This window comes from Hyposmocoma kahamanoa, unplaced genomic scaffold (genome assembly GCF_003589595.1).
Source record: "Hyposmocoma kahamanoa isolate Upper Pololo Valley unplaced genomic scaffold, ASM358959v1 296, whole genome shotgun sequence".
Taxonomy (NCBI): Eukaryota; Metazoa; Arthropoda; class Insecta; order Lepidoptera; family Cosmopterigidae; genus Hyposmocoma; species Hyposmocoma kahamanoa.
Window position 1 is genome coordinate 1,354,700 of NW_020653780.1, and position 25,575 is coordinate 1,380,274.

Here is a 25,575-nt window from a genome sequence, read left to right on the forward strand (position 1 = left end):
AAAAAGGGAAAAAAAAAAAAAAAATTATTAGCACAAGAACAACTTAACGTACCAAACGATATTACAAAAACTTAATAATAAATAATATTTAACATGAAATAAACTTGTGTTATACATAGACGATTGAATAAGTTACAGATAAAATTAATTGCACTTGGATTTGACTTGAGCGACAATGGACGGTTTTATGGTGACGTTGGACGAAAAAAATTTTTTATTAGACTGGATACTTGTGACAATGTGCACAATTGACCTTCTTGGTTCGTTGGCTTTTTGTCGTTCCTGTCGATTTTTGATATCCGTGGATATCCTTAGTTTCTGCTGCTATTAAGGCGAGCATGTTTCTGCTGCTATTAAGGCGAGCATGCGTCTGCGATGCTACAGTCCATGTAAAATGTCACCGTAATGTTTTGATTTCTCATTGTGCCGTGAATGTCAAATATGTAAATGGTCGCTGTAGTACGACGTGATTTCAAATTGCTTGTCTGTTTTAACGCTATTAGTTTACTGAATGAAGCACATTCCGTTGAGAGCTGCGTCAGCGGTATTCTTTGTTTATGTTGTAGCTCATAACTTTCCAGTGTCAAGGTCTCCAGTTGTAATACGATGTTGCTGTTCTAATCAGTTGTAGCGCTGCCATTGACCTCGGTACTTCCTTGTTTATATAATAAGTGGCGTTAAGGGCGTCTCTTTTGCGGGCGAGGTTGTGCGGCTGTAGGACGGAAGGCGCGCGGCGACCATGCTTCTGGTGCGATGGGCGCTTTCGGAGCAAATGTTTTTAGACGTAAGTTTCGTGGCGGGCGCGTGTTACGTGGCTTTCGTGGCTTCATGGCGGCGTATATTTCGTGGTGTGCGAGGCTTCGAAATTTCTTCTAGGCGGGCTTACCGTTTTACCGGTTGGCTGAATGTTGATTTTCTGCTGTGTTTGTTGCCATGTCGGAGTCCACTATATGAGGCGGGCTGTGTTCTTCCAGACGCGTTGTTTACTTCCAGTTGCGGTGTGTTCTTCATCGGGTTGTGTTCGTCGTCGTCGGGTTGTTCTTCGTCGGGGTCACCACTTTACCATCGTCGGGGTCACCACTTTACCATGTGTTTACATGGTATAAAATAAAACATGAGTCGTAGATGTTTAATGACTGACTCTGGTTGACTGAGTCTGGTTGACTGAGTCTGGTTGACTGAGTGAGGTTTACATTTTGTATGAGCTACTTATACTAATTTGGTACGTGTGTTCTATGCTGATGCACAAGGCATGATTGTAACTTTGCTTGTACCAAGACGTGCCTGAATGTCGGAAGAGGGTTAGACATTCTGGCACGTCTGTGGCTGGTACAGTCTTCTTAGCGTGTCGACTCTTAGCGTTTATATTTGTGAGGACATCTGAGACTGTGTCAGTCGCTAAGCATTCTTAGCGACTGACACAGTATTATCAGTGACGTTGTACAGGTCCTCGCGTGTGCAGGTGTAGGGTCGCGCAGGGCACGACAAAAGATGCACAGACATGCGCTCTCCGAGATATAACCCCACCCGTGCATGCTCGACTTGCTTCGGCCGACTTGGGTCCGCAGCCTTTTTAGAAACTACCAAGTTTGCCAATGTAGGTCATGCCCAGGAGGGAGCAGCACCGACGGGGGAATGAGTGATGATGTAGGGTGTTTCTCCTTCCAGAGACTTGCTCGGGCTTGTTTAGTTTCCCTGTCCTTAGGGAATATTTCTTTAATTAAGCTATGGCGACTCTTTAGCCTCTGGATTACCGGCAAGTGATGGTAGGTATGTGGATGGTATCATCATCATCAGAATCATTTAGTGAATAACTATGAAAGCCTTAAAATCTATATCTATGTGATTCTCTTTATTCTTTCGTTTCGAGAGAACGTCGGGGCGCCCATTTTATTTTTGCTGTTTGTATAACCATATAGCATAAGTTCATAAAGAACACGATGTAACACGTACTATATGTAAATCAGCCTCAGTTAAGTTCACATATCCAGAGATATATAGGTATGCAAATGTCTTGAATTATTAGATTATCATTACCACAACGCTATCTGTCACGAAATATTATAAATCCAGTGCCACTTGAGCCGTTCGTGATGTTTTTGTCGTTGTCGTTATAATAATAATAACAATTCATTTATTCACTTCAAATAGAGTAAGGGGTACATTATACATGTTGATGGTAAAAATTAAATCAGCACTTAAACCTATTCGGCCTTCTTAAATAAAAGCATGCAAATACAATAATCAAATAATACACTGATAGATTAAGACTAAATGTAAAAAACAATAAGTAGACAATAAATTGATAAATTAAAATCATATCATTTAATACGAGATGTCATAATATAAAGTAAATAATAATAATTGTAAAGAAAAATGTATGCATCAGTTAATTAGTCCTTATATTTCATGAATTCGTCAACTGAGTAGAACAAATGATCAAAGAGCCACCTATGCAATTCCTTTTTGAAACTAGTCAATGGAAGAAGCTTAAAGCGATCTGGTATATGATTAAAAAAATTTCCACACATAACGTGCAAGTTATTTTGGTAACGATTTATTTTGGCTATTGTACTGTACCTAGTATCACTTTAAGAAACTCCAAGGTTTCTTAGGCTTCTGGCAGTTACGTCTTTCGCTATTATGAATTTTGATAGATATCGTTTCAAAATATAAATATAGATCCAAAAATATAATACAAATATAAATATAAGCCTGGGAGTGGCAATACTCTTAGGGTTTTGAAGTGCGGATGACATGAGACATACGGCGCTACATTGCAGATCGCCTGTATACTATATTTGAGCGATAAAAACCTTCCTAAAGTCTCTACCGTTGCTCTCTTGGGTCATCATTTAGTTCACGATACTCATAGCTGACTATTTGTATTGATAACTATGAGGTTTTTGTAAGAAATTATCTGTCAAATACTGTATTCTCAGGGAACAACACACTAACCCGATTCATGCTAATATTTGTTTAGGAAGCATTCATTGTATGTGTGAAATGATCATCATTCTGTCTAATCTTACTACCTGCTATAGAACTGGTCCCCAAGTCTGCTAATTTTTTTGAAGCCACTGATAATTGTTGTTCCACTAAGATTCGACTGAAATTATATTGCAATTATGATAACATATTATTTGCCATTCTGCTAAAATCTAATTGCAATGGCAGTTGAGTCTCAATGGAGTGTTAGTGGAATGGCAATGACGGCATCCATTCACACAATTGTTGCCTTACTAAAACTACGGAAATTACATGCATATCTTTGTCTTGTTTAATCAACAATTTAGTCTTTAAATTACATCTATCCTTAAACGACTTCAAAAAAGGAGGTAATTCTCAATTCGACTGTGTTATTATTATTTTTTATATGTACGTATGTTACGCGATAATTTGTAAACTGATTTTGATGATACTTTTTTATTGGAAAAAGGGTAACTCAGTCAATACTACCAAGTGGATGAGTCCGGTTTCGCGCACTTTTCCTGTAACCTGTAACCGTTTTCAATAAAACTTGGGAAACATAATATTTTTTTATAATATCAAGTAATGAGACGAATAAGTCGTGCGCCTGATGGTGAGCAACACGCCTGTCCATAACAGTTGCAGTACCACTCAGTGTTTTAAATTGCAAAGATTTCAGGGCGCTGCCACTGCGCCCATCACCCTAGACATAAGTTGACAAGTTCCATGTGACTGTAATTTCACCAGCACCCTTACACGTCAAAACCGTAACACAGTAATGCTGACATTACTGCTTGGCGGCAGAAATAGGTAAGACGGCAGTACTTCCCTGGGCGAACTCTTTCACAAGGAGTTCTACTGATACTAAAATAGATGTATTTCCACAAACTTTTAAAGTCGTTTTTTTTATGAAAAAGTTACAATTATTTTATGTCACATAATTAGTAGAGTACGCCATCGATATATGAACTTCTTTTAATACCTAGTAGTCGGAGTCACCCACACGCTTTCACGTTGTGAAAATTAATGCAATTTGTAATAAATCATTAAACAATATTATAGTGGTACTAAGTAGGAGTAGTAAGTAGTTAGTAATAGTACCACGAATTAAAGTGTAAACTTAAACGGAATAATAATTATTGATACCACGCCACAATATTGACATTCCTTTATAAGAAAAGAGAAGACAAAGAACAAATAAAAAAATATGAACTCGATCATTTCGAATAATGAGAAATGTTTCAAATCCATTTTTCTCAAAACACAAATTTTGGGCGTAGCGTGTTTTAACGGAGGGTACAAAATTATAGTACATTTTATAATGTAAAAAGATATTTGACAATTATGGTGTAAAAAACAAGAACAGGAAAAAAATTCAATTTCCGCTTGCTCAGGAAACTTTTTGCTCCATAGCATATAAACAAAAATAGACGCCATAAATTTATAAACGTTGGCTTCTCTGAATTTAATTTCTATTTAATAAACCAAAAGTATTGAAGATTTTACTAAACACGCTGGGGCGTTTCTCTTGTTTAGGCAATATAAAATAAAATTGAAATTTTACTTTAGCGGCTGCTCGGAATTTTAAGCATACGTCGGCCACGCTGCGGAATATTCTAGAAGTTAGTTTAGAACTAACTCGCTCTACTAAAAACTCTGCGATAACATATTTTTCGCTTCCGAAGTATTTCACATCTGTACGGATGTACAGTAATTTCGAGTGAATTTGTTTCTTTGAATTCTAGTATTGAGGCTTTAATGTATTCTACAAGTAAAACATGATAATGCTTTAATAGGCTACGACAAAACTGTGAATGTGAGAGTTGGTTTGCATAATTTAATGAAGTCCGGTAACTTGAAAATAACATTTAGTGAGAAACTTCACGTAAAAACAGAACACACGTTATTTTGACATGCACTCTAATTGTGCAATTTACGAACGAAATTAGTCGGCCATTTCTATAATATACATGAAATTGACACAAGCGTAAAAAAATACAATTCCGAAGGTAGTGAATATGCCAAAATTTTGAATTTAGATCTATCATCTGAGATAATTAAGGTTAAAAGACACTTTGGTAACTCATTTGGAAAAATATTCAACCGTTAAATTTTGCGGGCGCAAATGTGTAGAACTGTAAAAAAAGAAAAATGAGAAAAAAGATAAGATTGCGCTTCGGTAGAGAATCGACATTCCGCCTAGTAGAAATCAACTACAGTAAGGTTTTGATATTGGAACACCGGCACATTTAAAAGTCAGCTAAATATTTCCGGTAGTAAATTCTTTGCTCTGAATATTCAAATGTCGAATGTTCTATTTTTATTAAAATATGAAATGGGCCTTTGCGATGTGCTTAGTGTATTTCGCGCATTTCAATATTGCGATTCTGTTGGTGCGTTTAATACTTTGTAATAAAATACAATATAAAAAATCGGTCCAGTTTTACTAATTTTAAAAAGCGAATAACCGCACACTTTTGTAACAATAATAATTTATTCAATTTCATAAAACGGATTCCACGCATATATTACTCTGGATTTAATAATTAAATTACTTTTACTCGACGAGAGGTGATTCAATAAAAAAAAGTTATAAAGATAACAGAATGTAACTGGCAACCATTTCGTGTCAACTTTTAATTAGTCAAACTCTGCATGCTACATTCAACAAACGAGGTACTTACTCGATACGATAAAATGACATTCTTTTCAATTGTTATTTTTGTTGCGTGTTAAAATCCTTGTGATTCATTTTTCTGGTTTCTTACGATTATCAGTGTTCTTAGGTACGCTCGTTTAGTCAAATTTAAATTTTAGAATTGCATAATCAAATTAGTCTAACAGGATAATGTATGTTTCTCATAACTTGTATTAGTTTTTGTTAAAATTACAAAAAAGATAAAAAGAAAAAGAAACTTTTTTTTCAGTCAACAAATTTTAATTGCAATATCATTTGTTATAGAGAATCTACTTATGACAAGTCATCGCCTTACTTTCTCGCCTGGATACGAGTTTGAGAAAGAAAGGCATCGAAATGATATTTATAAGTGACCCGATATTATGTTATTATTTTATGAAAAGTTTCCATTTAATGTTTGGAAACTTTGCTTAAGCTTTTTATAATTTTGAAATAGATTAAATACAAAGAAGATAGACATTTTTAATTTAGTTTATGATAGTGAATATTATGAATAAAAAACGTAGTAATGACATAAAGTTAGTAAAAATATGTTTGAGAATTTTGTTTCACAGTATTTATTAAATTGCTTTGCTTACAAAATAACTAATTAAAATGGCACGTGGTGGAGAATCCAACTTGAAGTATTGACGAGAAAAATTACAATCTAAGATGGCCAATTAGACGCCTTAGTCTGTCCTTAAGGACGAAAAATTTTACTCTCAATACTACTAATACCTTAAAAAAATAACGAAGTATAATAATAATATATGGCTAGTAAAAAAAAAACAATCTAAAATGAAATAACAATTATCGACAAAAATTAACAAAATTTCGTGATCAAGATTACTATGTACACAGTTTGCGATCCTAATTCAAAGTAACCATTATACTTCAATTGCTATAATCATCGCCTCTTTTAAATACGGCCAGCTTACACAACTAAGTGTCCATTAACACGAAACCGCGTGTTCAACGAAACCCCTTAAAAGGCGATTACAGACGAAAGGATCTTGTCCGGTGTACCATATCCGGCTAAGTGTTCGATGAGCGCTCCAGACGGCCGATCGTTACTACCGAGTATACATATATAATAATATGGAGGACGAAAGCAGCATTTTTGATATTGGTTAATAGCCTGTATGATAACTTAAATAACTTTTTTTATGAAATAATATAAATCGTCTTCAAAAATTTGTGGAATTACATCTATTGCTAATTTTTTTTTTTATAGAAATCGGTTGGGTGAAAACCAATAAACTGGATTCATCCCCTATTTTGCCACCACTAGAGGTGGAATATTTCTTCAAATTTAAATGGGACCACTACCTCGGTAGTGGTTCCATTTAATTTTTAAAATTTAAAAACTTTCCAACAAAAAAGAATCATCTAAATCAGTTCTCAATTTTTTTATGATACCAAATGACAGGACGAACAAAACCGGAACGTTGTAATGCTCACAATATTACTGCTTGGCGTTAGAAATAGCTAAGGCGGTAGTACTTCTCTGGACGAACTCTTTCACAAGGAGCCTTACTGCTTAAGTTTTTTATTGATATCGGTTCGCCTAATTTGCCACCCTTAATGATGGAATATCGCTTCAAATTGATGGGGTTTTTTAAAACATAAAGCGACGGTACGAACAAGTCGTGCGCCTAATAATAAGCCACCTTCTTGCTCTTCAAAACCGGAACACAGTAATGCTGACATTACTGCTTGGCGGCAGAAGTAGGCAAGTGGCAGTACGAGTAGTACTACGTAGTAAACGAACACTTTCACAAGGAGCTCTACTGCTACTAACAAAAATGAATCATCGAAATCGCTTCACAAATGTCGAATTAACTGCGTAACATACAAGTACACACACCAAAAAATAATGAACGGGTCTACGGCAACGAGATCTAGTGTTTCGATGGCAAGTGGTTTAATATGTGAACTCATCATCCGTCGGGTGTAATACCTAGTTATAAGTGCTATTAGGGAGAACTCGGAATTGGATATGTAGTGGTATTTGTGTATTTGCACAAGAATTCGTGGTTGTATTTGTGATTTTGTATTTTTTTTATGCGAACGGCAAGCCACTACACGCACATAGAACCAAATACTATCGTAACTCAAAAATGATTGAATTGAGAAACCACGACTTGAAATTTCCTAAAATTACTGAATGGAACCAATAAATTTATATTCTTGTTTGTAAATGGGTAACTAATTATTATAGTAATCCCATTATTTGCAATAAGCTTCATTCAGTATTTATTTTAAATTTTCAAATCGTGCTTTCTTGATTCCATCCATTTTTTAGTTACGGCCGTATTTGCTTCTTACCAATTGCAAATTCCGAGCTCTTGCTCGAATTTTGATATCTATAGCATTAGCTATAGATATGAGTATTATTCATATTTACTTATCATTCCTCTTCTAAATGTTTTTTTTACTTTCATTAATTGTTGCATTTTACACTTTAGTTTGCTACATTATTGAAGCAAAGAACTTTAAACACGAATCACTGTAGTTTACACTAACACAGGTTGACTTAGTTTAAGAGACTGAGTCGCTATTACAATTGCTAGCTACCCCGTTCCAAAATTCAACAATGTCATATTTTCTAATATTTTGAATTGTTTTATATTTAGTACTTCTGTAATTTGTGGTAATAAGGAAATTATTATTATTAAATGCCGTATTCGAAATTTTTGGTCCTGAGTACGATATACGATCTTACTCAGTTTTAAAAAGTGAACCTTCTCCTCTAATAATACACTAGTTTTCCTTTTAACACAAAATATGAAATATGACTCAATAATATTACAAGTTTGGCTCAAGAAGTTGTCTTGATAATTACAACAGTTGGTGAGGGGCACGAATCGAGTATATAATCAGAAATAGAGACGAAATAAGGGCCATCCATCCCTAGCAGCCCATCAGGCAAATGGGTCTTATATCACTTTTAAATATCAACTCTCGTTTGCACTAACATAACAAATTAGAAAACTGAAATTGTAAAGCTGTGGTACGTCTCCGTGTATTCTGTGTTTATAATATTCTGTGTTTATTGTAATAAAGATAATATATCTAACTATGGGGGGCTGTTCCAATAGATAGTGTGGGAAAAACCGCAAAACATCTAATAACAAAACAAACGGAACCACATTTCATTGGTAATTAAATATTACATATATTATTTTTCATTGAGCAAAGCTGAAGTTAAACTGGTCCATTTGAAGTTAAACAATTGATGACACCCGTCAATTGTTTCAAATTCGGGCTGGCCAATTGGAGCGCAGTTGTCGCCGTAACGATATGGCAGAAAAGTTTACAAAGAAATTAAATGACATTTCGTCTCTATTTCTGGTCATATGCTCGATGGGGTACGATATGATTCAATCAGGATCAAATCCGGCGGACCAAATTCATTCGTCTGCATTTTACATCGGGTGCTTAAAAAAATCCCTACTATGTCCAATGTCCAAGTATAAAATTAATTTTTGCGCCACTGTCGTGCACAAAGCGGAATTTTAATGAAATTTACTAGCTGCATTGTGTCCGAGCCTGAGAGCCTGTGGCATTTTTTAAGTGCACCAGACTTAAGAACAAAAAGGTGTCACAATATAAAGAGAATGAACCTTAAAAATTTGTTTTTAGTGCCGAGACTTAGAGAGAAATTGTTTTAGCACAGGGCAAATCTGGGTCGCCATTCTCCTTTAAAAATACAGTTTACGTTTTACCTATGTTACGTACGTTGTATGTTGATGGTCAACATTATGATTACGCCAACATTACAAAACGAGAACAAACTTAATATTAATACCTTGAAGAAGGCCTTTCCGTGTTCTCAGTGCTAGTTTATATAACATCTATAACAATTAAATAAATATATACTCTCTTTCCCGTTACGAAGTCAAGAAAAAATTGACAGCTTTGTTAAAATGTCATGATTACGATGCCACATACTACACAACGACTATAATAACAACGACTGCATACAATCGTTGTTATTGTAATTTCTCTAATTTTATTTAAATAATCAAACTCTTAGGTTGTGTACTTTCATCTAAACTTTTTGGTATCCGACTCTCCTAATATTAGGACCATGTATGCATCCAAAAGCAAGAATTATAACGCACCTTCAAAGATTTCAAACACATACACTTATTGTTGAATCGGTACCACTCACAACACACTCAACACTTACTATTCACTTTCTTGATACACACTGCTCCTTATTTATCTAACATAGTAAGTATACTTTAAATTGTACTAACTCTTTGAACACCTTTGTCATATTTTCTTCTTTTCTGGGTCCCAATTGAACAGTTTTATTGTACTGGTTTTGAGAATACAGAGTTCCTTTTAGTTTACTCGTAAGCCATTTGTTGATAAAAATTCAATTGATGCTTGCCGCCGTGACAGCGACAGTACTCTCTGCTAACACTGGTTAAATCCTTTTGTGGGGTCTGAATGTTACCTGACTGGTCAGCAATCAATCAATAACTAATAATCACTGTAGGATTTCTATAGTATTTGTAATGGCTATCAATAAAGTTATCATTATTATTATTAATCGCGATGAACCTACATAGTTTATCTTTGCGCACTTACCTGCTATTTAATATCGCGTCTACATTCATCCAGTGAACACGCACCATACAATCTGACGGAAATATAGGGATAATAGGTAGGTATGCAAATACCTATTAAATTATTCCATCCCGTATATTCCGGTTAGTATAATGAAATACGAAAGTTTAAAGGCGTATATTATTTCTGAAACCAGGGAGCTACATCGAAACTAATCAAAACAGCTTCACAGCAACTGGGAGTCCTGAACATGGTGAGTCGTTTCTTTGTGCCTGACTAGTTGGTATGACTGTAGCATAAAACACAGGTCAGGTTGTGTTGAGTATTGTTCACATCTCTGAGACGGCTCCGCCAAGTATCTACTCGATGCCTTGGCCAGCATGCAGCGTCGCGCCACACGAGTTACCGGCGATGATGGGGTCTTGTCACACCTTATTGCCTTTACTCTGAGGAATTATTCAAATTTATCCCCCCCCCCCCCCCCCCTCTTTCTTCCTCAGAAGCACGCGTGATCGTCTAGCAATCATTATATTTACAACTTGCTGTATTTCATCACGAATTACAAAGTTTGATTTTGCCTTTCTCTATCGTACAGTTTACAATTTTAACTCTCTTCCAGCACATGCATTCCGTCCTTCTTATGATATAAGGAAGCGTGAAGAGCACGTAGGCATGCACGGTGGAGGTAGGTTAAATTTCAAAACTTTTTTCAGTATTTAAGTACTGGATACCGGTCGCATAACGCACATCAGTTTCTATATGGTTGTGGCAACCGGCCGCAACTGTGTCTCTACCAACCTAAAGTTTGACGCAGTGTCTAACCATACGACAGATTAGATTAAGGTACTTGTTGTTAAGTTGATTAACTTGGCAATGGTACTTATAGGAATATGTTTTTTTTTGTGAAAGTCACCACTATCTTATTATTATCATGCCAAACAAACCGTTCTGTAACAAGCACTGAGTGTCGTATTCCAGAACTCTACTCAATGCTCAGACTTGAGTATGATTTCAAGCACTGGAATTACGGCCCTAACGGCAAGGACTTGAGTATGATTTTTAGTGCTCACTGCAATACTCAAGTTCTGACTTGAGTATTGAGTAGATTTCTGGAATACGACCCATAGCTCTGTGTAGGTAAGAGCGGTGGCCAGTTGGTACCAGTCCGGAATGTTATACGTATCAATAATAGTAATAATAGTACTTATTTTTCAGGAAACTATTCCGTATGTGCCGGTACGAATACAGACTTAAGACAATTTTATGAATTATTCATTACTTCTTTATAATATCGCACTTTGAAACCAATACCGTCACTAAACAAAAAAGTCAACTTTCGAAAAATTGCAATTTTTCTGTCAATAAGTTTAAATTTATGTGTATATATTATTGGAAATAAGTAAATTTATGTTTGTTTCAGTTGTCAGCAGTATTGCTGGTGCTCCTCCACCTGTCAATACACGTCGTGGACGAGGGACTAGCCGTCAATCCGAGTGAGTCAACAATTTTCACCCAAATCAATAATTTCGTTCTAACATTATAATTTTACCACGATTCTAGTGAGAAGAAATCTGTCCAACATTAAAATGAATAACCAATAACATTATATACTATGACTGAAGAAACTTTCATAAGTTTGTCGCAGGTAGCATTGACGGTAAAAAGCAGATTAAACACAATAGAAAAATCTGCAACAAAGATAAATAGAAATTCGTAAAATCTGCGACCTCAATGTGTAGCTTAGTTGGTAAGACCTGTGACCACGATATGGCAACAGACACTGGTTCAAGTCTAGTTAGAATGAATTTTTCTTTGTGTTGATAATATTATTCAGGTAACCCTGAAAAATTAGTAGTAGTAGCGCTCCTTGTAAAAGAGTTCGTCCAGGGAAGTACTGCCACCTTAACTATTTCTATCGCCAAGCGTTACGCCAAGCCAAACGCTAGCATTAATGTGTTCCGGTTTCTGAAGGGTAAGGGTGCTGGTGAATTTACAGGCACATGGGATTTATCAACTTATGTTTCAGGGTGACGGGCGCAGTGGCAGTGCCCTTCAGATCTTTGCGATTTAAAGCCATGAGTGACATTGCAACTGTAATGGACAGGCGTGTAGCTTATCACCAGGCACACGACTCATTCGTCTCGTCACTTGATATTATAAAAAAAGTATATAGTGATCTGAGCTCAAATTTGTTTACAATATATGTATATTTATTAGAAAATCTCGTAGTATAGGTACAGTCATCAACCACTTATGTCTAATATTAATGCAAACCACCCACCAATAGTGAAAAAATCACTATAGTTACAAGTTATTAATTAAATACCTTATTTTTAATTTTACAAATTTTTTACTTATTTCGTTAACTCAGCGACCCGAAGTGGAGCCTCCGATACCAAAGTACGCCATTTCTTTCTGTTTTGTGACAATTCCGACCATTCAGGCATGTGGAGCTTATTCAGGTTTTTAGCGACTCCATCTTTCCAGTGATATCTCGAACAATGACTTGTACGGTGCCCCAAATATGCTTTTTTGGTAACTCGATGCCCTAGCCAGCAAAGTCGGGCTGATTATATACAATAACATATTATGGACAATTGATTAGAAAAAGCTACATTCTAAATGAAAAAGATCTTTTGCTTTTTTTCTTATAAAGAAACCATTAATTAATTTTGGTTACTTCAAACATTCAGAAAAATACTTGAAAAATTCCAAATTGGTACAATTTCAGGTATTTTACCATAGCAATTATAACCAGAACTGAGCTTGTGCGTTAGATGTTTCCGTGTGATAAGGGTACCCGTAATTATTTGTATTGTATGGACTCCAAGTTTCGGGGCTTTGTTAAGTGGCTTGTGTGCTACTGGCAACACTCGAACAAATATTATTATTATTCTTACATCCCTTTTGACATATATTCGCTTTCAGATATGCTAAGTGCTTTTGTGTTTTTAGTAATAGGGCTGGGTTCTATGTGTGACCAACGCTCGGTTGTATCTTCATTGACAATGATATTCTTTTAGATAATTATAACCTTCATTAACCCTTTAGCGACCTCGGTGGCTTAGCGGTTGGCATTGTATGCGTTACAATTCTTTTTTATGATAACAAGTGACGGGACGAACAAGTCGTGCGCCTGATGGTAAGCGACACGCCTGTACATGACAGTTGTATTGCCACTCACAGTTTTAAATTACAAACATCTGAAGGGCGCTGTCCCTGCGCTCCTTATCCTGAGACGTAAGTTGACAAGTCCCATGTGCCTGTAATTTCACCAGCAGCACCTTATTCTTCAAAATCGGAAAACAAATAATGCTGACGGTACTGCTTGGCCGCAGAGATAGGTACGGTTGCAGTACTTCACAACTATCTCTACTGCTACTAGACCAACAGGAAACTTTTCTAAATTGGTTCTGATCTGGGTGTTCTGGAGTGCCTGGGACTAATAGTACAGGGGGTTACCTAGTTTGAGAGCAGGTAATTTGTGTAGTTGTCAGGCGGAGTGAAAAAGCGTTACGATGCGATAGATTATGACCTGCTTGTCTGTAATCTCTTTTTGACGTGGGTCTAAAAAACAAACAAATATATTTCAACTCATTGAAAATAGTATTAACTAAGTAAATAATTAAATACCTAATAGTAAAATATGCATCGAAACTGAGGTTATTTTGTTACTGGTATTTTTTATTCACCCTGTGTTTCCACAAGTGCATGAGTTATGAATTTATAAAAACAAACCTTTTTATTACCAACTGAGCTGAAAACGATCGATTGACCTCGTTCCTTTGTAATTTGCACCCAGCTTAATTACGCTACTTGACATAGATTCTTTGTTCTACGATACCGAAAGCAACGAACACGAAGTCCATTTCCTTTAAGTAACTCTACCAAATTCAAAGGCAGCCTATTTATGCCAATGGTGACGTAAACTCTGAATTGAGGATGGACCGATTGGACAATATACATTCAAATCAGCCTTTGAACAGTCGGATGTTTGGATGTTTGACTACAATTTGCAGTAAGACGTCAAAACAAACACACACATCGATAAATTCGATGATACTGTGTGCCTTCAAAGCAATGATCAAGTTCATCGCTAGTGTTAACGTTAATTCAGCTGGACTTTAGGGTGCGTACAGATTTTGCGAATACGCTGCGAATGTGGTTGCTTGTGAAAGGCTCGCGAGTTGCACACGTGCATTACGTAGTGCGATCTGGGTCCCAAGTCTGTGGTAATTTTCTGGACACCACTGGTTATAGTGCAATGATGACTATAACAAATATAATATAACATGTTTTTAACCGACTTCAAAAAAAGAGGAGGTTCGTACAGTCGTAAAACAATAACGTAAAACAATAACGCTTACGCGCTAACCATGATATATACTGTTATTATATATTTGTGAACCATTTTGATGATTCTATTTTTGTTGGGAAGAGGGTACGTCAGTATTGGTCCCATTTAAATTTGAAGAAAATATTCCACCTCTAAAGGTAGCAAACTAGGGGATGAAACCGGTACTGCGCACTTTTCGGTAACCGATTTCAATAAAACATGGCAAATAGATGTAATTCTACGACCTTTTGAGGTAGGTTTTTTACTACTCCATACTGAGATTATGCTAAAATTTATTTGCAATGGCAGGATGGATAGTCTCAATAAAGTGTCAGTAAAATGGCAGTAATTGCGTTCATTTATTCAATCACTAACGATCGATGTTAACTTACTAAAATTACCACGGAAATTACTATTCATATCTTAACTTATCTCGATTAGTTAGCAAATTAGTTTTCAAATTAAATATGTATAATGTTAGTAAACTACACCATCGACGTGCCATCGACGCGCCATTGAAGAGAGGAATACCAAAAAATTGCAATGACAGCTGAATAGCAGCTCTAGCTCGGTGGCTAGCCATTGACAGCCATTCATTTTAATTCTCAGCAGAATACGCTCGCGCAGCGTGCGCTCCACGCACTGGCAGCGCCTTCATCAGATTTATACCCATCGGATAGTCTTTCATATGCATGGCGTAACAGGAAGGGAAAGTATTTTAAATATTGCTGATAAAATATTTTGCTTCATGGAGACATTATTTTACTTTTAAAAGTAAGTAATACTATAAAAGACTTTTAAAAAGTTGCTTGCATCATTTGGGAATCAATCAAAGTATTTTTCTCAAACATGCTCGGAAAAGCTTGCATTACTTTTAAAAAACGAACACGGAAAGTTCGTCATTTATGGACCATGCGCCTTCTTCCCGGCCAAGGCCTGGAGAGTGAATATGAAAATCCATTACTGTCCTTTTCTTCAAACTTTTAAATTCATTTACTAATAATAAACTATTTAAACAGGCAAAAGAAAAACTCATACAGCCAACTGCTCATTTTTCATAACTGCGAAAATTAAAAATACCTATCTGTACCACTTACTTAAAAAAAGAAAAAGGCGGTAACACTTAGAGTGAAAAAGTGTTTTGGTATTATTTTGTTTATTTGTTTGTTTATTTTGTATTTTGGACGCGAAAATGAGTGCTAGTGGAGAAGAGCGATATCGAAAGTACAGTAATAAATACACATTCCAACACATCATCAGAAGTTCAGCAGACTACTATTATTGTACCTGGAAAAATAATAACAATTTCTTTTAGCAATTGTATTGTATACATTTTAATTTTAATTAATATTTTTTTACTTTTTCTGTTATATTATTATTACTATTACCTACATACCTCGGCGGGAACGTGGATTGCTTGAGTCGTATTAATACAAGGCCTCTCTGGCGCCCGTCCTTGTAACTCTTACTCGTCCTGCAATCCCTTACTTCCCGGCCTCTGCAATAATGTACTATTTGTGATGCATTGGCATCATAAAAATAGAAGATTTTCATAAGAGGACTTTCCTTCCGCGTCTCAGCCCGTGTGATGTCCTTTATATAGCGCCACTATATAACACAAACCATAGCATCTTTATATGATAAACCGACATACATATGTGGTTTTGTTATTTACTCAATCAACCTGTTATATCATTTCAATACAAACAATATTTACTTTATTAACGGTCATAAACATAGCCCTAGTAAGCACTATCGCAAATAGGGTCTGCTCAAATTACGTAAACACACGGAGAAGAAAATAGAATAATACTTACTCCTACTCGTCTTAAGTAGTTTGTGGATAGGAAGGAAGCCTACAATGTTGACAACGTACTTAAAGGCGAAAAGCATACTTACCGCGATCCGTGGCAGTGTACGACCAAGCGGCGGCCAGGTTGCAATGGTTTTGTACACTCTCTCCATACTTTGCAGTACTCAGTCGTAAAATTATAAGCACAGGTAACCAATTGTATGTCCTCTATTGCACCAAACAAATACATAAAAATTATTCATTATACCAAATGTGAGCAAATGTTGACTTTTCTCTAAAAATGATGACAGCCAACTCAAGGCAGACATAGCAAAAAGTCATAAGCGAGCAATAGCGCGCAAGAGAGAAAGAGGGAGAAATATTATATATTAAAAAATACCGGTACTTAAATAAGTATTATATATGTAAATTAACAAATAAGTAACACACACACTCATAGCCTCGCACTAGGGAAACCCTTTATAGCGGGTGCCATGGTTACACACATAGATAACCACAAATTACAGGCAAACTCACGAGATGAATATATGTTACTTGTATTTTTTTATAATATCAACTGACAGGACGAACAAGTCGTGCGCTTGATAGTAAGTTACACTCAGAGCTTTAAATCGCAAAGATCTGAGGGGTACTGTCACTGCGCCCGACACCTTGAGACATAGTTGAGAATATTACAAATATTTCTCCCGCCAGGGAATCGAACCCGGGACCTCTGCGTCGCAGACTACCATGGTAACCGTTCGGCTACGGAGGCAGATCTACACATATAAATATAAAGTATAATTAATAGCAAAGTACATCTACATATTATATAAAACCAATTAATAAGATGATTACAAAGAGAGTTTAGCATGAAAGTGCGCTATCAACCTTTTCTTGAAGGAAACAATCAATGGGCTAACCTGAATATAGGAAAGGTGTCTGTTCCACAACTGTGCTGCACAAAAAGAAAAGGAGTTAAAAACGAAATTTATATTACAGCTGGGACGAACGAGCGTACATTTTCCACTTGAGTTAATGAAGTAGGTAAAGGAATCAGTAGGACATGTAAATTTGGTAAAAATGTTACAGTAAATTCTCCTACTTACTTCTTTGTAGTCACGTTGAACACAACCCGCGAACGTGTTGCTTGAGAATAAAGTAAACCTTTAGGTAGACATTAATTTTCCGGTATACTGCCCACTTGAGCGATTGGCGTGTGTCGGCTACAGTTTACCGCAACAGACCACTGTGCTAATGTGATGATACCCTAATTTCCAATTTCATCACTAAGGAGGATTAATATCTAAGGCTTATATTTGCTTGTAAAGAGTAAGTCACTCAAACAAAATGTTTCATATATTATTACCACAGTGTAATGGAACTGGCCTAAAAATAATATTAATTATACAAAACAAGCTTATTCGTTTTGTATATAATTAAAATTTTTAATTTCTATTAAAAGATCACCACAATGTTAATGTATATTATATAATGTATGCATAATTGGTACATAGGACAAAATTTTACTTCGTTATCACTCAACTCAGTAAATTATTTACCTTTACCTTTGAAATCAAGTTCAAATAATGTTTATTACTTCAACATAAGAAGCAGATCTTATATTAAAATGACGGTACTAAGCAACTAAAACTGTAATACTGCTCAACAGGCCCTCACCCTCTTAGATTAGTTCTTAAATTATAAACAAATCAACTGTTAAATAGTAACAGGTATCACGATTGTTTTATATCTAAAATTTGATCAATTTCCACCTGTTAGGCTAGGGTTGTTACTTTATTATTTTAGGTGTACATACAGATTGGTGAATATGATTTGAAAAAATTAATGTGTTCATCACAATATTCTTGTGCTATATTGAAATTACCTCTGTTAAATTTAGTAGGTAAGTACATATTGATATTTTTTAATACTAGCATCGTGGATGTAGCAGTATCTTGATTATGAAGTATGATTATGGAATAGAAATCGTGAACAATTCTGAATTTGAGTCACTCCTGTTCAAACTGCCGCAAACATAACAATAAAAACGTTTAACAATTTGATGTAATTTTTTTAACATCGAGCGACGCCCTTCTCTATACAACCGAGTGTACTGCTAGAATATGCGAATGTGTACATTTGTACACGGCGCGCGGCGGGCGTGCACACACACAAGCCGCGCTGCTACGTTTATATGGAGTTATCGTACTTGTATTTTTAATAGTATGGTGTGTGGATGAGTGTCTGTGTGTGTATGTCTATTAATGCGCACGAATGTGTGAATTCAATAGTCGAAATATTTAGATACAAATTCATCAAGAGGAAATTATTATACCGTTATTATCAACGAGTGTTTCTAAAATACAATGAAAATGTACGAATGAAATGTTCGAAAGACCTACAAAAGAATGCAGCAGACATGAAGTCAGTCGTGTTCTGAAATAGGTCGAATGCATTTGGTAGCAAAAAAGTTTTATTCGAGTGGTGTAGAGCGACTGCCGTTTCAGCTTTTGAGCTGGTTAAAGTCCATCACATGAAACAAGGAAATAAAAAAGTGGGGATTGTTCCTTGCAAATATTCCTGTGGGTTTGAATAAATGCCATTTACGTAAATGGTGTTTTTTAGATTTTATTTTTATGAGCACGCGAATTGTGTGTCGGCGAAAGGTTGTTTGCACTTACACGTGTTTGCATTTTTATAGTATAACATGAAATGGAAATAAAATTGTAATCAAACGCTTGTCTTTGTTACTTATTTCCAGAATTGTGTCATAGGGCGTCACCACACCGCAATAAGCCGGTCAGAAAAAAATTGTATAATTATGTAATTAAGTAAATTCTTTGTCTTTTCTACAATGTTGTAACAGTTAAAGATGACAATAGTTGTTTATATAGGATAATTTGTAGTTGGAGCCTCATCTAAAATACTCTATATTTTAGGTCACTAGGCCTCCACCTCCAGAAGATCTGATCAATATTTATAAGTATACGGAAACCAAAAAGTATTATAAAACTAAGAGTGCGTGTGTGACGATGAGCTGTGCATGCGCATGCAAGTAAGCGTGTGTGGGAGTGTGAATGTATGTATGTATACGAAAAGCGAAAACGACGTTATGCATTTCGCACCTGCAATTCGAGCGTAAGCGAAGCGCGTAGCGTTTTTTTCGCTTTTCTTAATAGAACATAACACTTGTCTGATTGGCTCAAGCCGATACCACAGTAATTACTGTGGTAACCCTAAAATTTAACATTCTTGTTGTCATTGCTATACTTGTCATTACAAAGTATTACAATAAAAGTGCAGTTTGTTTTCGTTAAAGAATAGGATGATGAATTAGAGGGTTCATTAAAAAGTTATAAAATTACTTGCGGTTAAAAATATGAAACGTGTATGGAGTGCTAAAATGATGAATGAATGATATAATAGCAGGGAAGTCACACAATATGTAAATGTCTGCACCTACTTAAACGGGCAAATCTATTTATGGTGCTGACGCCATCATCCCACAAATGGCTAATGACTTCGTTTTGAATAAAAGATTTTTTTCTCCTTTTAATTTATAAGAAGATAGAAGATTAAATTTAAGTCCCCAACGGCAACCTGTAAGGAATTGAGCAATAAAGAAATACGTTCTCAGTTACCAAAAGTCTGATGTCATCAGAACAGGATTACGTTTAAGTGGACAAATGCAGGTTATTACTTACGATTTTTATTGCGGGTTGCTTTTGTCGTTTGTTAATTAAATTTTGTTGCCGTCGAGAAACTTTAATTCAAAATTTCAAAGCAACAAATAATAATCGAAAACATGTTGAGCTTTAGGCTTAAAATATTATTTAGCATTCCTGTATACAAGCGCATATTGGCGGCTACGTTAATGTATATTCACGTGCCCACAGGCATGCCGAAGCCTCTCTTCAGATCAGTCAGTCGTAATGTTAAAATGTTTGTTTAGTAGGATATTTGACGACCTCAGTGGTCCAACGGTTTGCAATGTGGACGCTGGATACGGAGGTTTCGATTCCCGGTAGGACCAATTTGGGGAACGAACTTTTCTAAATGGTTTGGTCTGGGTGTTCCGAGTAATGCCCCAGAGTGAGTTCCGTTGTTCTGGTACTTGTAGAATACGGAACTCCCTAGTTTGAAACCAGACAATAGGCGTGGTTGTCCGACACACTGATTCTGCATAACAGTAAATTTGTTGAATCAATCACTTTAAAAAAATATATATAATAAAATTGAGGACATACGCTAATTTTTAATACTAAACGGTGTGAAAACACGATTCCTAAAAATTTCGCGAAAAAAAAAACAAACTTACCTCGAAATTTTACAAGAAAACCGCAGTATTCAATAGGTACTTTACATATACCAATGATTTTTTTATATCAACTAAACTAAATAGAACACGTATTATATTACATGGATATTTCAAATGGCTACGTTTACGTTTACGTTTGTAAAAAAATAAATTCTGAAATAAAGCCAGTGTCCCTGCCGCTCGACCCAAGCAAAATTAACCTTATTTGTACGAGAAAAATCTGAATTCGCGCTGAGGTAGTATAGACACTTTAACAGTGATCTTGCTGAAGAAGAAGAAAACCACACTCCATATTTCAAGAAGGAAACAATTGTGAGCGAATAACCTTCGGAAGCCTGCCGACGTAACCCGAAGGCTAAAGAGGAGGTTGCTGGCTCGGTATCCCTAAACTTACCGCAGCTTTGTTTTTGTCATCAAATTAAGGTATATTGCGGTACCTCACCTAAAAACTCCCTGCCGTGCGGTTCCATCAACGGGATGGGTGGGTTAGTGAACCTCTTCAATTCTTTAGGCTGAATAAAGTCACAAAATTCTTTAAAGAAAATAAACGAACGAAACAAAGACGGGCAGTGGGTTAAAAGCCAATCTGCCTGCTCGAGTTTTTACCCAAAGGTTTTAACCTACTTCTGCCCAAAGTACTAATTTCAATGTGATTTTCAAGCGAATTGATCCAGTAGAAAGGCAAAATACGCAAGCAAGCTATAAACATTTTGTAATAATGTCACTTACATTTGAACAAAATTCGATTTAAAAATATTTATAGTTGTAAATAGCCTTTGCCTTCGATTTCAAGCATTAAAGGGTTTTAATCCGATTTAAACCCGGCATTAATAAAGCGTCATTAAAAACCCGGGTGTTTGTCCATCTCTGGCCACAAAAAATTACCTGGTGTTAAGCTACGATACGCATTTGTCTAAAAATGCTTACTCATTATAATCATCATCGTCATTCACAGCCTGACTTTACCCACTGATGGGTAATAAGACCTTTCGTAGTTTGTGTCATCCACTACGATCCAAGTCTCACCCATCTACGGCCCGCAACTTTGACGATATCACATTTGAGGTCCCACGTTTCTATAATCGTTTCTTGGTCACCATTGGGTGGTATGTCAACGATAGAAGGTTCGAGTTTTCCAGACTTTCTAATGAACCGAAATGAGGAACGATGAGGCTGGAACTAAATTGTAAAGTTCTTGCGCGCACTCTCCGAAATGTATCCGACAGAAAACCGACAAGCAAGCTAACGTACTGTAGTGCTCTATATTTTGAAACCTCGATTCCCCAACGAGAGTTGTCACCAATAAGTCTCTTTGCTTTTCGCTCCACCGAGAGTAAAGCAGCTAACTCGTATTGGGCACCATGTTAAAGATAACAGCAGTATTCGAGCGAACTTGCGCATGATAGAGACTTATAATCTATTCATGTTTAAAGTACAACCTGACACTGAAAAGGGTGCCTAATTTTTTCAGCAGCAGTTTTTGTCAAGCACTCAATGTGGCGACCAAAATTGACGTTGGTTATAAGTCCAGAGTTTACGCGGTGCTTTCTTTTGTATTTATTGTACTAGAGTAGAGCTCCTCGTGAAAGAGTTCGCCCAGGATAGTATTGCCACCTTACCTATTTCTGCCGCCAAGCAGTAATGTCAGCATTACTGTGTTCCGGTTTTAAAGGGTCCTTACCCTTCAAAACCGGAACCTGTAATTTCACCAGCACCCTTGTGCTGGTGAAATTACAGGCACATGGGATTTGTCAATTTAATATCTTTGCGATTTGAAACTACGAGAGGCACAGCAACTGTTATGGACAGGCGCACCATCTGGCGCACGACAAATCTATACACACTAAACAAGTAGTTTTTTACTTTGTTAGAATGCAATGAATACTACTATTAATAATCCTTAATGATTTAGTATCCACTTATGTGCATTATAATACAAGATATATGGCTTTATTGGCTTATTTTCAGCATGATCGAACACCGTTGAACATATTTTCTCTATTATCTATATTTTGGCAGATTGGCGTGATGCTCTTCATTATTCTGAGTGGCCGACTTGTCAGGGTGACATATTAAGATATCAGGTGAAACAAATCAGTAATTTCGCAACAGCTTGTTGAATAAATGCAGGTTCAAAATATGAGGATTCTGTCACAAAATATGTGGTTAAAAAGTTACCATTTTCATGTTTTTCCGAGTTACAGGCGGGTTGAAACTTTGCTGGCTACATGCCTGCCTCAAAATAAGTATATTATGAGTCCCTAGTTGAATTATGTATGAAGGGCTTATACCGGACGTCAGAATCGTGTGGTCGATGAGTGGAACAGTGAAAAATATGTTATTTATTATTTTTACCTATGGTTTTTGTAGAAATGTGATAGGCAATTAAATAATAGCCTGTAATCGAGAGACGTTTTCTACTTTGTTATTGATCATACGCGTTGTACGTGCTTGATACAAGCGTACTAAATTGTTGATCATATTGGTTTCCTGGATGAAATTGAGATCACACACGTTTAATGTAAAAAAAAATTAAAGGGAATACAGAGGTGGTAAGATCACCGAATTTAAATAAATATGACGAGCCCGGCCAACTGTCGTCGAGCAAAAGATTTTTTTTGTGATACTACTTGACGGGACGAACAAGTCGTGCGCCTGGTGGTAAACGACACGCCTGTCCATAACAGTTACAGTGCCATCCAGAGGTTTAAATCGCAAAGATCTGGGCACTACCACTGCGCCTGTCGCCCTGAGACATAAAGTTGACAAGGCCATTGTGCCTATAATTTCAACAGCATCCTTACTTACCCTCCTTTTGAAGGGTAAGTAAGGATGCAGTAACGCACACATTACTGCTTAGCGGTAAAAATATAGGCAGTACTTCCCTGGACGAACTCTTTCACAAAGAGCTCTACTTCTACATGGTCGGTCGACCATGTGTCTTTTCCTCATCACACGACAGATATTGCGCTGGCGACGGCTGCCGATTATACCTGATCGAAGAGGAAGCAAAAACACTTGTTATATTATTATATTTCATGTTTCTGGAAATGCTTTTCTCAGCCAATTAGGGGCAAAGGCAGGGCTCCATTTACACTCAAGATTTAAATTCAATTTCATGCTACTAACAATCAGAAGGCCCCAGGTCCAAAATACAAAGCTCAGCGAATTGTTAACTATACAAAGACATATTTTCCGGTTGGAATTTCCAGGCTCATGGAGAGTGTTCAGTATCAGAAACGAAGAAAAGTAAAAAAGAAAGAGTTTACGTACTTACCTTACTATAAAAGTTGTTATATCGAGTTCTTAGGTTCTCGCGATTTTTACATATAGGAAAAATTTACTCACGAACAGTAAAGCCACCATAAGATAGGTCTTTACAGGTAAAGTGCCCGAAACGATGATTTGTTTGAAGAAACAAACATACGCGATATAGATTCGAAAAAATAGTTTCATATCCTATAAAGCTGTTCTCTGTATTTGTTAATAAGTAATGTCTTTACCATAAAAATACATGAGTCGAATCTGCAATGAAGAAAACGAAAGAGTTTCTACAAAAGGGTTTAGCAGAGAAATTATGAAGAATTTAGGAAAAAAAATACAACCAAAAGGAGGCGAAACTCTCAAGCCTTTGTTATGCTCAACAAAGAGAAATGTAATGGCTAAGGAGTTTTTAAACCGTTAATAAATTGGGCGCCTTAATTGCCACAATTATTTTCTTGTGTTCCTGATTTTTAATATAGCTCAACATTTTAAATTTATACGCGGAAACTTGGACTAATCACGTATTGTGTTAATTGTTTTGAATATAAACATACAAATTGAAAATCACCCCGATTCACCACAATCACCACAATTCTTCACATCCTATTTATTACATTCTATCCTCACAACCACTTACATGATTTTAATTTAACAAAATTTTAAGTGCTGGAAGCTAACAGTAGGATTAAATTATATGAATGAAATTGGATCCCCGCGGCAAGGTGCTTAAGATGCTGGCAACGTTCCCTATTTGTATGGTTTATTGTATCTGACGAGTTCTACAAAACCATTACGTCATAGCAACAAATATTTACGTAACATTAGAAATTACTATTTAAAAATACAGTTAATTACATGGACTGCAACACAGTAAATGTTAAATTGTGTTAACACTAATTTATGCCACCGAGGTTTATATCCTAACGAACGGTTTGTTAATTATATTTCAATGACTAACTGACCCTATTCCCCAATGTTCAGGCCTGTTTTAGATCCGAAAAAACAGTTTCATTTCCAATGTGTAGCAATAGTGAAAACTTAAGAACTCTATATATTATAAATGATTTTTGTATATTTCCGTCCAAAGGTGACTTTTAGACCTTTTTTCCTTTAACTGGCGCTTAGGCAAATTCACAGAATACAGATAAGTTAAGAAGTTCGGCAGGAAATTGCTTGTCTCCACGATTCATTGTCTCTGCGATGCGATGTGACTAAATGAAGCAAAATTTTGCCAAAAATAACAAAGTGTCGCATTTGCTCTCTGTTCTCGTAATTCAGTATAAATTTATCGTTTATAGTATTTATATTTTCTGCCAAGACACAGGCGCAACACTTACTTTTTAATCCAATAAAATGGTAAACGTTCGTAAATTACACGTGACATTCAGGTTTGTTAATTATGTGTTACTGACCCAATTTCCCAATATTTGCAATGATTACTAGGGTCTTCTCTTTGCCCACAAACGGTTCGACTCCGAGCTTCGAGACAATATCCTCCTCCAGTACGAAACTCCTCCTCCAGTACGAAACTCAAAGTCATCTTATACTTTTAAAAGAAAGTGCAAGCTTTGGTTACTTTCGAGGCAAAGATCATAAAGTAATTGGATGTAGTTTGTAATTATATTTTTACGTGT

The 25,575-nt window shown here is 36.1% G+C and overlaps 1 protein-coding gene across 2 annotated transcripts in view; it reads left to right on the top strand.

The window, feature by feature from the left end:
• LOC113229220 (suppressor of lurcher protein 1) overlaps window positions 1-25,575 on the top strand; it is a 695,358-nt gene that overhangs the window by 209,124 nt on the left and 460,659 nt on the right. For both annotated transcript variants that reach the window (XM_026462748.1, XM_026462749.1), the window contains exon 3: window positions 11,649-11,721. In XM_026462748.1, coding sequence (XP_026318533.1) covers window positions 11,649-11,721 — 73 coding nt within the window. The remainder of the gene's footprint in view (window positions 1-11,648; window positions 11,722-25,575) is intronic.